The sequence below is a fragment of the Saimiri boliviensis genome, chromosome 19 (genome assembly GCF_048565385.1).
Source record: "Saimiri boliviensis isolate mSaiBol1 chromosome 19, mSaiBol1.pri, whole genome shotgun sequence".
Lineage (NCBI taxonomy): Eukaryota > Metazoa > Chordata > Mammalia > Primates > Cebidae > Saimiri > Saimiri boliviensis.
Genome location: NC_133467.1, coordinates 615,160 through 629,166, shown reverse-complemented (window position 1 = coordinate 629,166; position 14,007 = coordinate 615,160). Strand labels below are relative to the sequence as shown.

The 14,007-nt window shown below is 34.7% G+C and overlaps 1 protein-coding gene across 8 annotated transcripts in view; it reads right to left on the bottom strand.

The window, feature by feature from the left end:
- The window catches only part of KCNT2 (potassium sodium-activated channel subfamily T member 2), a 436,518-nt gene that overhangs the window by 55,808 nt on the left and 366,703 nt on the right, over positions 1 to 14,007 (bottom strand). For all 8 annotated transcript variants that reach the window (XM_074389701.1, XM_074389699.1, XM_074389705.1 and 5 more), the window contains one exon: positions 2,664 to 2,765. In XM_074389701.1, the coding sequence (XP_074245802.1) occupies positions 2,664 to 2,765 (102 nt within the window). The remainder of the gene's footprint in view (positions 1 to 2,663; positions 2,766 to 14,007) is intronic.

Sequence of the window (14,007 nt, the reverse complement as noted above, 5' to 3'; positions counted from 1 at the left end):
AACAAAAACCCCAAATGAATGACTATCATGAAAACTTAAAACAATTAAAATAAATTTTCAATGAAAAATGTCAGTCTTTTTTAGAATTAAGCTCTAGGCTAGTAAAGTAAATTTCTATATTTATCATTTATTATTGCATATTCCCTTTCCACAATACTTCATGATAAAATGGGGCCTTCTGCGTATGTATGTATATATGTATGTATGTACGTATTTATGTGAGCCAGGGTCTTGCTGTGTCACCCAGGCTGGAGTGCAATGGTGTGATCTCAGCTCACTGCAGCCTCCGCCTCCCAGGTTTAAGCAGATTCTCCTGCCTCAGCCTCCCAAGTACCTGGGACCACAGGCGTGTACCATGGCTCCTAAGTTTTGTATTTTAGCAGAGACAGGGTTTCCCATGTTGGTGAGGCTGGTCTAGAACCCCTGCCCTCAAGTTATCCATCCACCTTGGCCACCCTAAAGTGCTGGAATCACCGGCATGAGCCAACACACCAGGTCTAAAACGGAGCCTTAAAAAATTAATAAATAAATTGAATCACCACATTTCCCTGGGATGACAGTGCATCTCTTAAAATATTGGAAAGTCTGAAAGCTAGAATAGTCTTTACAAACACATAGACCATATTATTAGTAAAGAGCTAAAGAGAGTGTGACTGAAAATAATTCCCAATAGTTCAAGAACCACTGACAATAGATCAAAAGTCCCACTGGAGAGAAATTATGCTCTGGATTTTACTAATCCAAAAGTCCTCTACTTAATGTTTTTCAAACAAGCCACAAAATAGTTATGAATTAATGTCAGCAAATTTAAAAAATGAAATAGAGTATATTCAGTATGATAAAAAATAATACAGTAAATTACAAGCAGAAAGGGTGTGTTGGTACTGTTTTGTTTCGGTTATACATACATACACATATGCACACACATGCAGGTATATATTGAATTAATATGCAAAATAGGTTTACTGTGTTACAGTTTAAGACTAGGCCGAGCACAGTCTTAATTACACCTATCTCAGCACTTTGGGAGGCCAAGGTGGGTGGATCTCCTGAGATCAGGAGTTTGAGCCCCGCCTGACCAACATGGTGAAAGCTCGTCTCTACTGCAAATGCAAAAATCAGCGGGGTGTGATGGTGCACTCCTGTAATCCCAGCTATTTGGGAGCCTGAGGCAGGAGAATTGCTTGAATCTGGGAGGTGGAGGTTGGAGTGGGCCGAGGTCACACCACTGTCCTCCAGACGGGGTGACAGAGCAGGACTGTCTCCAAAACAATATATAAAAAGACTTAAAAAATATATAGATCTAGTTCGCTCCTTCTTCGGATTTCAGAAACTCATCCAATTTCCTGTATCTCTATTTATAACATAAACGTGAGGCAAAAATAAAGAGAAAGAAAAAGCTACTGTTTTTCATTTCTACAGAATAGTTTTTCTTCTGTTTAACTTATACATTAGACTTCCTTACAAGATTTTATTTAAACAGAGGATACTGTGGCTAAAAATATCTTAAAACCACTGGGGCATAACAGCACCCAGGCATCTGGCTCCTATTGATATAAAATCTTCAGTTTCAACACTCTTCTTCAAATAAACCATCCCGTGCAATTTAATCTTTAAGAGATCAGAAGTATGTGTGCACGATATCAGTGTTTGAAGCGGGAGCCCTGCCTCCTGTAGTAACCACATAATACGCCTGGAAACTTTCGGGATCATAGGGGTATTTATTCTACTTCGTTGTGTTTGTGCCAACACTCATCTGACATAAGCAGATGGTTTCTGACACTGCTAAAGGCATACTCATGGGCAAAACTAGTTCGGAGGTCTGCAGAAAAGCTTTAACGCTCTTTGCATTAGTTTGTTCAGTCAAGCAATTATAGAAGATGGTACACAAATAAGCAAAAATAATAGGTACGATAAAACGCTAAAATGCTTAATTTGAGATTAATGTTACCAAATGATATCAAGCCTTACAAATAAATCTTTCTTCTTAATGGAAATATTTAGAGATTGTCTGATTACCTGAATCAGAGAAAATGAAATACTACTGTTGTTCAGTTTCTGGCAGAGACAAAAAAGATTATATTTTGAATTAACATTGCCACAAACCTCTTAGCTATGACAAAATGAAAAAGTTAAGTTGGCATTCAGAAACAAATTCAATGGTTTTTAGTTGTTGTAGTCTTTTTCATATTTCTCTGAAATATGCAATAATTGGCAGATTCTTAAAATGTCCTTAGTTTATCAGTTTACTGACATCAATTTGGTATTTTATTTCAAATCAGGAAAAAAGTGTATACTACAAAGAATGCTGTTTTTATTAAGTAGATAATTTTTTCTTACCTGTTTTTAATCCAGTAATATGCTTGGAGTAACATGCAAAATGTACTAAAATGTATTAAATGTACTAAACATTGCAGGGAACTGACACAAAAGAATGCCTAAAATAATTTCCACAGGTTATTTTTTAAAATAATATTTTTCTTACAAAATGTTTCACAGGAGCATTTATGTCTTTAAGTATAAGAAATAAAATGCTGAATAACTTCTGGAGCCAATTTTAAGTTAACAGCTGCATGGAAACACTCAGATGTATTATTCATTTAAATAAAATCTAAATAAAACAGAAAACAATCATTTTAGGGAGAAAAAAGAATTCTGTATACCTGATACAGCAGAGTGTCCAACATACTGATGCTAAACACCCTCCCAGCAGCAAAAGGCAGTCGAAACATAAAGGCCAGGTTAGAACCTCTCTCTCGTTCTTTCTGTTCAGAAATTTGAGATAGAAAAATTTGTGAGCATTCCGTATTTTACGCATTTCTGCCTCAGTAAATTGTGTTGACGTATGTAAAAAAAAAATTCTCATTATATGGTTCTTAGCTGTAAATGTGTCGTTGCTTCACTTATAATTATATTTTTAAAATAGCCCTCTAGTTTTCATAACCAAATTTTCTCAGTTCAAACACCCAAAAGTGAAGAAGTGTTAATATTTTTTGCACATTAAGCATATATTTACTCTGCATACAAGAAGAGACATGATTATGGAAACAAATAAAAACCACCGAATCAAATGTGAAAAAAACACTAAGGTCACATAAAGTAGCATAACACTTCAAAGACAACCTGCTTTTAAATATTCTCATGTGTGAGAACAACAAGACAGGCAGGGAGGGACCTATTTTGGTCTGAATGTTTATGTCCCCTCAAAATTCATTGTTGAATCCTAATCCCCAAGGTAACGGTATTAGGAAGGGAAGCCTTTGGGAGGCTTTGGATTAGGTCATGGAGGTGGAACTCTCATGAATGCAATTAATGCCCTTATAAAAAAGAGGAACCCTTTGCCCCTGCTACCCTGTGCCATCTGTGAACTAGGAAATGGGCCCTCACCAGATACCAAATCTGCCAGCACCTTGAATGTGGAATTCCCAGGCTTCAGACAGTGAGAAGTAAACATCCGGAGTCTGTAAGCCACCCAGTCTACTTGTTGCAGTAGCCCTAACAGACTAAAACAGGCCTTTTCCATCCAGCAGTCTCTAGCTTTTGGTCATCTTAGTTTCGTTTCTCCACCTGACTGATACACTGCACCTGCCATATCAGTTTGCAGCTAATCTTCTGTATGTCACACACACACACACACACACACACACAAAGTTGTTACGTATTTGTGAATACTTATGTGTTGGGGGTGGTGTTATGATGTATGATGGTTTCTTTTTAAAAATTCTGTTGCCATTTTTTTTCCTTCCATAAATGAAGGTATGAGAGCAAATGTCAAATTTGTTTAAGTTTCGAAGAGTTTCTTAAGAATGTAAGTTAAGCTTCTATTTAACAAATTGTAACCTCAAAAATTCTGGTTTCTTCTGACAGATTCCATTTACTGGGAAAACTAATACAACTGAGAAAATAATACATCAAACTTCACTTGTTGCGGCAACAGAAATAAGCTCCTGTTTCTAAGGTAACACATTTGTGGGTTCTCAAGGAAGGGAAGCCTCCCATCTCACGTGTATCTGTAGTGTCTATCTAGCTAAGATGATTATCAGCATAAGAGCATCTTCACTTGAGATACAGGGAGAAGGCAAGGCACAGGATAGGAAAGTGGTTCCACAGTTTTGTCTATAGACATAGACATCATAATAATATATATTAAATAATAATATATTCTCTAATTTATAAACCCAGGTGTTAAGAGTGCTTAATTTGAACAGCTCATGTGAGTGGCTTGGAGAGACTGGAATCACTTGTTTTTAGTGTGAGATAGGTAGGTTTTCCTGTGAATGTAAGGACCAATCTGGTTCTCGAGGTGTAACAAGTGTCCTGGAGAAGACAAAGCCATGATATGTTAAGCCCAAGTTAAAGGGAGTAGTCAGAATAAAGTGCTGGGACCCCTGAGAACTTGATGTCACGTTTATTCTTCAAAACACACAAACATTCCTTGGTTCAAATTAAATTACCACTTCACACACTGTATTTTCAAATACAGAACAGTTTTTTAACCGACGGTGCTTATCCTGTAGGAAACAAACTCTTCCTATCTCTACACATCTCTTTGCTACCAGTTTAAACAGCAACACTAATTAAAATTAATTCCATTCTCTATTAAAGGCGCCAAACACCAATGTATTCATTTGTACATTAAATTAGTCACTTAAAAACTATGTGTTAAGAACCTACTTTGTGTAGGGCATCATCCCCAGTGCTAGGAATACAGAGCTCCTACATAGAACTAATAAAATCTTATCAGTTAACAGAAGTATTATTTGTTGAATATGGGCCAGGAGCTAGTTAAATAAACGGGGATACTTTCCCTGTCTGCAAGAACTTACACTACTGTGAGTGGAACCAAGAGCAAAATGGGTAAAAACACTTGGGTGAGTGTATGTAATGACTGGGCAGCAACAGACACTGAGGAAGGGACCTAACTTATTCTTTCCGTAGAAAAGCCAGAGAGCTGAATTACAGGTGATGTTGAAGTCGAGACCTAAAATTGGGTATATATTGGCCAGTAAGTTGGGGAAGAGTGAGTGATAAGTAGAAAGCTATGAGCAGAGTGCCCAGCATGTTCTAGTGGAAGTAACAAAAGCCTGAGAGACCTCAGGAACACAGGTAATCCCGTATGAACACAGCATAGAGTTTAAGTGCATGGGCTAAATGGAAAGATCAGAAATGAGACTGAAGCAGTAACTTTGGACTAGGTCTTAAAGTACCAGGATACTTTTTAGAATAAAGGGACACAATTAAGAATCACACTGAAAAACAATGATAAAAATTGAGACTGTCTAAGAAATAACAGGACATATGGCTACCCTACTTTGAAACCATGGTATTTTGAATTTCATCTTAAGGGCAATGGGGGAAAAAACTAAAGTGTTTTTTAAGAGGAGGAGTGATATGATCATGTTTTTAGGATGCTCACTTTGATGACAATATGGAAAATGGCTTGTGAATGAGGAGGTGGCATGGGAAAACCAAGCAAGATAAACTGTCGTGTTAACACAGCAATCCTAGTAAAAGCTGAACATACATTCTACTGTGATCTTTGCAGAAACAGATCTTATTCAAAATACATTTAGACATTAAATTTTAAGAGGCTATAATGATTGAATTTGGTAGTAAAGCAGAGAGAAGATGAGGGTGATACCCAGGTCTCTGGATAGTGAGGCAGATGACGGCACCTTCTGTAAAATACAAAGTGTGGAGAAAGATCAGATCACAAGCTGATTTGGACTTGAGTTTTGATGGATCATATGGGCAATACAACAGACTTGGATTCTGAAAACATATACAACAGTTTGGGCCAAGTGTTTCCACTGACTAGTTTTATGACCTTTTACAAGTTACGTAAGCCCTCTGTTCCTCAGTTTCGTAGCTGTGAATTGGGATTCATATTGACATCTACATCCCACTGTTACTACAAAAAATAAACATGATAAAACCTCTAAAAGTACTATATATAGGAAGCACTTGAAATGTGATTTTTTTGTTATCAGTTGTTTGAATATTAATATGAACATGAACTTTGTAGTTTTTTCTTCTTCCTGTAATTCTGCTTCCCCGGCGTTTACTGGACTGGGCTGGTCGTTCTCATTGTAGCTCAATATTATCTCCCCAAAGGGGTATTTCCTTACCGCCTACTCAAAACATGTCTTTCTGAAGTTACTCTTGCATATAACCTGTTATTACTCTCATAGCTTTTTTGAGACCTATAACACCGTGTTTATGTTTTAAATTTATTTTCTATCTCAGCTAGAATCTATGTTCCAGGAGGGCAGAAACCATGACTTGGCTTTCTGTTACTTATATAACACCTAACACAATGCCTGACACACAGATAGTGACAGCTGGTCAAAAAAATAAATTTGTTCTACTTAAGTTAGCTGCCTAGATCAAAAGACAACTTATTTCATAGTTTAATGCTTATAATGTTTGCATGCAGGAAGCAAGAAACAAACGTTCGAGGTTCACTCAATGCCTCTCTTCTCACTTCGGTTCTTTAACAAAGGAAGGTTTGAAAATATATAAAGAATTGCAATGCTCAAGATATTCCAAGTTCTTTTACTGTAGTATGTCTAGTTACGGGGTTTTACAATAAATATTTCTGCTATTGTTGCCATAAACACATACCATGTTTTCTTTTGGTTAAATTTATCGTATTTCTCTTCTAGTAGAATTCTGAATTCAATTGAAGTTTTACTGATGACATTTTTTCCTAACAAATACTTATATAAATATCTGAAAGAATTCCAATGACATTTAAATAATTAAAGATTTCAGACACTTTTACATGTTTGGTCTTACCTACTTTTCCATTTGTTTTATTATCATGAACATGTGTGTTTCTTGGAAGAAGGAAATGTGTTTCTGGCAGAAATTTTGTTTCCTTTAATCTGTGTCCATCGATACCATATGGAATGAGATGATAAAATTATTGGATTTAACAGAACAGTGTGGGAGGTAAAAAAAAAAAATCAAGAATTTTATTGGCACAAATTACTGGTTTCTATCCCCTACTTTCTCAGCTATAATTCTTTGACAATCCTTCATTCTTTCCTCTGGAACCAATCACAATATAAGTCCTGAATCTAGTGGTTTTTATCAGCATTCATCCTATTTGAACTTTCTTACAAACTACATTCTAACTCTAGAGATATCCCTTCTCACATCACTCTGTCTCAGCATCCAGAATACTCTTAGACCCCTTGCTCATTTTCTCTGATTTGTTTTCTTTCTAGACTCTCCTTTATGAAATCAGGATAAAGTCCTTAGCTAAACTCACCTTCCTTATGAGTTAAACTCACCTTTTTACTTTTTTTGTGGCTCTCTAAGTCTTGTATTTCTTAAGGCTTTACATTTATATATTTAAGTGCACAACCTTAGAGTATATCTACGTGTGTGTGTGTGTGTGTGTTTCATCCTGTTCCTGAGCTTCATTTCTGTATCACCACTTATTTCACTTATGTACTATAATTTTAATACACTTAAATAAATGTATTATCTATCTCACTAAGGTCAGTTATTTCCCAGAATTCTCTCTTTAGTTTTAAGCAGTACAAACACCCTGACAGTCCTAGACCAGGACTTTCTTTATTATCTCATGCCTAATTTATTAAAGTAAGTTACTAACCCTTTCCCTTTTCCCCATAATGTCCCATTCAGATAAATATAGTAATTTCACATCAATTTGATGAAAGTACAAGTCTGATGATGTCAATTCCCTCAAGTCCTCATTCAAAAACTTACCATGACTCCCCATTCATTGCATCAAAAACCCCAAAGACTCAGCATTCAGGGCATTCTAAGATCTGGCTCCCAAACTGCTTTCTGGGATGACTTTTCAGTACTTCTCAGCACAGATGTTAGTAAGTCAGAAGATGACTGACTATTTAGTTAATCCTGAAATTTTCTTCCTCATATTTGGGTTCCAAATCACTGTGGGTAACAATCTAATCTAATGAGGTCCTCCTCATTCTTCAAAATATATATCATGCTACCCACCCTGTGATATCCTTTTGCACACACAGTGATGTTGCCCCTGCTGTGCAAATTACTCTGCATGTATCATTTCCTGCTTTTTGTTATTAAATTTCCTCACAGGGAGAAAAAAAAAGATTCGTATAACACTGTTTTCAAAGCCTATTGACTTTAAAGTTATATGGATAAGTAAGATTTCAACCATCTGATTACATCCTGGTAAAAACACATTACACAATTACTTTCTCTGTTAGTTCTGGACAATAAAGAATTTGGATTAATTTTACGAACTGCACTTTATCATGTTGACTTTACATATGAAAAATGAGAATTAGAGATGACTAATACTTAGTCCTAACTATCCAGTTAAATTTTTGTGACACTATCATTTACCTATCTCTTCGTATCTCAAAAACAAAAACCCACATATGGCTAAAAGATACAAACTGGCAGTTAACTCGTCCAAATCTGAACTACAGAGGGGTTTGATTTGGACTGTATAAATTTACTGAAGTTTAATAAGGTTTCAACATTTAATATAAAAATCTGCATTTCTGACTTATTTTAAACTTGGAGAATCAGATATCATAGGTCAGGGCAGCAACTGGATAGAATGTTTGACTTCACTAATTTACATTCCTTACTTGCATCAAAAGGCTTTTATTTTATACTTTGGAAAATAAAATATTTAGAAATTAGTCTAGGGATCTACTAACTCTTATCTTGCTCTAAAGTAACTTGAGTGAATAGTAATTTTATAAGAAAATAACATAGTAAGTGAACTAAATACATTTTAAACGTGACTTTAAAAAATAGAATATTTCTAATTGACTACAAAATATTCCATGGCTTAGGAGACAATTCTAAGCAATGCAACCAGCAAATATTTGTCAATTTACTTTTATGAATCAGGCACTGAACTGGGTTATTCGTATACAATAATAATTAACAAAACTTTCCAGTTCTATAGGCCTATATACATACATACTTTCACTGAGGACACACTTAAATGTCAAATATTGCAAAGGCATGTATAAAAAACATTTGACAAAATTCAACATCCTTTTATGATGGAAAACTCTCCATAAATAAGACATAGCAGAAATGCACCTTAACAAAATATAGGCCATGTATGAAAAGTCCACAGCCAACATTACACTCAGTGGTGGAAAGTGAAAGGCTTTTCTTCTAAGATCAGAGGCAAGCCAATGATGCCCATTCAAACAACTTCTGTTCATCACAGTATTAGAAGTTCTGGCCAGAGCAATTAGACAAGAAAACGAAGTAAAAGGCATCCAAATAGAAAAGGAAGAAGTGAAATTGTCTCTGCTGATGCCATGAACTTATAATATATAAAAACCTTAAATACTTCACCAAAAAGCTGTTAGAACTGATTTTTAAAAATCAGTAAATTTGCAGGGTACAAAACCAACACAGAAAAGTCAGCAGTGATTCTTTATACTAAAAACAAAGTACCTGAAAAAATAATTAAGAAATCAGCCCCATGCAAGATAGCATCAAAAAATAAAATAAAATATGTAGTAATAAATTTAATCAAGGAGGTAAAAGATGTTTATATTATAAATTATAAAACACTGATAAAAGAAATTATAAATGACACAAATAACTGTAAAGCTATACTGTGGTCATAAACTGGAAGAAACAATATTATTAAAATGTCCATACTACTCAAAGTAATCTTCAGATTTACTGCAATCCTGATTGAAATATCAATGTCACTTTTCACAGAATTTATATAAAAGTCCTGAAATTTGTATAGACTCAGAAAAGACCTCAAATAGCCAAGCAATCTTGAGAGAAAAAAACAAAACACCACCAACAAAAAAACAAAGCTGGAGACCTCACACTACCTGACTTCAAAGTCTATTACGAAGTCATCAAAATAAAATGGTACTGGCCAAAAAGCAGACACGCAGATTGACCAACAGAACAACATAAGGAGTTCGGAAATAAACCCATGAATTTACAGTCAATTGAATTTTTTTAACAAAGGTGCCACGGCCATACCATGGAGAAAAGACCATGTCTTCACTAAGCTGTGCTGGGAAAACTGGGTATCTGCAAGCAAAAGAATGAAATTGGACCCTTATCTATTCCTATATACAAATACCAACTCAAAGTAAATTAAAGACTTAAATGTAAGACCGAAAACTGTGAAACTAGTAAGAGAAAACATAGAGAAAGTATTCCACAATATTGCTCTGGGCAGTAATTTATTGCCTAGGAACCCAAAAGCACAAGCAGCAAGAACACAAACAAATGGGATTATATCAAACTAAAAACCTTCTGCACACACAAGAAATAAAACGAAACAAAATTAATGGAATGAGCATGCAGCCTATACATTAGGAGAAAATATCTGCAAAGAATACACTTGATAAGGGGGTTAATATCAAAAATATAAAAGGATTCAAACAACTCAAAGGCAATAAAACAAATAACCCAGTTTGTCTTCTATTTATCTTATACATTAGACTTCCTTACAAGATTTTATTTAAACAGAGAATACTGTGGCTAAAAAAAAATCTTAAAAAACACTGGTGCATAATAGCACCCAAGCATTTGGCCCCTATTGATATAAAATCTTCAGTGTGAGGTCGATACACACACATACACACACACACACACACACACACACATATACACACATATATATATAAATGTCACAGTCTACCCAATTAATAATGCAATTATTATTTGTCAGTTAAAAATAAAAATAAAGAATAGAAGAATAAAACATTTCTACTTTTTCAAATGAGAATCTGCAGAAGTTAAAAGAGTGATCTTTCTTGTGTTTTTAGGAACTATAAAATAAACTATATGTATCTATAATACTTAAAAATACAAGTAAAGCTAAGTTCTATATGATTTATTGTTGTTCAACAATTTTAACTCTTTTTTTTTTTTTGAGACGGAGTTTCGCTCTCGTTACCCAGGCTGGAGTGCAATGGCGCGATCTCGGCTCACCACAACCTCTGCCTCCTGGGTTCAGGCAATTCTCCTGCCTCAGCCTCCTGAGTAGCTGGGATTACTGGCACGTGCCACCATGCCCAGCTAATTTTTTTGTATTTTTAGTAGAGACGGGGTTTCACCATGTTGACCAGGATGGTCTCGATCTCTCGACCTCGTGATCCACCCGCCTCGGCCTCCCAAAGTGCTGGGATTACAGGCGTGAGCCACCGCGCCCAGCCACAAAAATTTTAACTCTTAAGAGGCAACTATAATTAGAAAAATTACTAAAATAGGCAAATTCAACAGTAATATCCATGACAAGAGAAAGTCTGAAAACCAAAACAAATTGTAAAATGCAAGAAACGAGATGGAGAATTAGAACCACTCTATTTGGCAATCCCCACTGGGTGAAATTTTGGAACAGAAAAGGTTAGAATATAGTCTTCATATAAGAATTAAGGAGGATATTCCACTCCTTTTAACTGCAGCGTCAGTGTAAAAACTACGTTTTGAGTAAGGCCAAAAAAAAAAAAAGTATTTTTACTGAGCATAAAAACCATCATTCAAGAGATTAAAGTTAGGAAGGCTATAAATTTACAGATAATATTTAAATATCTGAGTCCTTAGAAGATAACAAAGAATGCATAATTTTTCTGTGTAAGTTTTATGACATGGAGGGCTGTCAACCTAAATTATATCATGACTTTGAACAGGAGTGCAGATGAATGACTCGTTGTTGAGTCTAGACTATTTTGCTGTTTTGATACACCAAATCTGTTCCATATGTTATACTTCTAAAATACTGCTTACATCAGTCATGATCACATGAGCACGATGAATTGTTATAATCACATGAGCACATGATGAATTTCATTCACTAATGCGGTCCCACAGATCAAAATCATTTTCAAAGTCAAGAATGAAATATGTAAATATACTATTATCTGTTTGATTTATTAAAGAAAAACTATCCTAAGTTTAGTTTTATGAATGATGACCGTTTGAAGCAACAAGAATTAAGTTTAAAAATATTACATAAATAATAAAATATGGTTATAGAAATTACAAAAAATGAAGTAAGTCAGAGATACCAGAGACTGCACTTTTTTCAAGAAGAGTTAACAGCAATTTTAAAATGTTCATATCAAATAATCTGATAGTATGATTATGAAAATGAATATATTACAAATATGAATAAGTATGTGGAGACTATAATTTTAGATTCCTAATATATTACTGAAAGAACTTTGGAAGAACTTTAACTACAGAAACTAAAAGTTCTATATCTTGTGGAGAAATCTATGCACAGTAAATAATAAACTAATTATCTGAACCTTTTCTGAGCCTGTATCCAGTCAGTTCAAGCTAAATATAATGACAGCATTCACACAGAATCGCTCAGGTAACTCCTCTATAGGTTATAATAAGGAGAAAGATATTTAAAATAAATTCACTTACAATTGTTACTATGTAATTTAAATTTTAGAAGTTTTGATAAAATTGTTAGTAGTCTGTAACTATGCAGAAAGCACATCACACTGACAGTGCAGAGGTGAAGATTTTGCAGAGGTGCATCAGCTTTCCAGATGGTGCAGGTTACACACAATACGATACCAATCTTAGTCCTAAGAGATCCCAAAAAGATATTTCAAAGCCTAGGTGTAAACTAGAGTACTTTACATATCTATATTAATAAAAATAAAATCTTAATAAGGGACTTTAAATGCAGGCCGCACGAATGTTAGTTGGCTCATAAAGACACTGTAGAAGTTAAAAAATGATTGCTGTATTTCAGTGTTTATTCCCACTCAACATACTGCCTTCTAAGCTTCCTCTTCTTTGTTCAAAGCATGATCTTAAAGATATGTTTAAGTTAACTGATGTCATGCAGGGTACCCACACTGTGTTACGGCACACGGTGGTGGCCCTGTGTGCCCTAGATAGATGCATACAGGGTGCAAGTTAAAAGCTACAGAGGGAAAATTGGTTTGGATCCTCTTCATTTGTTTAGCTTTTCTGTTGTTTTCCTCTATTGCATGTACTCCTGTGAATGAATCTTTTTTAAGTTAACCCTTTACTTTTCCTTCCACGTGTATTTTCTTATATACTGTGAATGTGAAAACCTAAGTAGTATACTTGATCTTGTTTCCATATGAAAGCGCAAGTCTTTATTAATTCAGATTGCCTGAACAGCGTATCCCATGAAGAAGGAAAATGAAGAGATTTTTCTTTTTAACTCTGCAGATCAGAGATGAAGCCATGCCTTTCCATTTTTCAATACTGTGTATTTATCTGCCACAAAAACGTTAAGCCATAACAGCCTTTTTATGTTTTAGTTTGTCACCTTTGCACTGCAAAATAAATACTAATTTTTTTATTTTTAAAAAAATACACAAATTTCCACATTAAAAATTGTTATCCATATAAATTGTATTTATAACTTTTCTAGAATAGATTGGGCAATGTTTTTCCTCATTTAAAGAAACAGAAACTAATTAGTATTCTTTTCAAAATCTTTTTGGATGAATACAGAAACAAGGTAAATATTTTCTTAAAAACAGGATAAGAATCTTTCTTAATGAATCAAATTCAGAGTTGGCAGGTAGTACCAAACTCCCACTCAGCTGTTCCAGAACCTGGATCATGAATACAAAGTAGCTTAATTTGTCTGGACAGAAAAGATTAGTAAGACAATGTGCTTTCGTTTGTTTTCATATACGTGTCACTCATCAAATTATAAAATCTATGTGGTTTAATTTTGTAATGCCTAGCATTCATTTGGCTCATAGTGTGTGCTCAGTAAACATTTATTCACTTGAGTTTAAATTGAGAATGTGTAAATTTTGCCTTCTTGCTATTCCATAGTGAAAATATATTGAAAAAATGACATTTTTTAACCATATTTCTCCCAGAAGATATCTCCAATCACTGGTAGAAATTCTTATCATTTTGTTCCACCAGTGACTAAAACGGTAATATATAACTTACACACATGACTATTTGCATTCTGACACCAATTCTCTGGCATGAAGTGTCCGACCAACAATTGGGTTCAACGGTGAT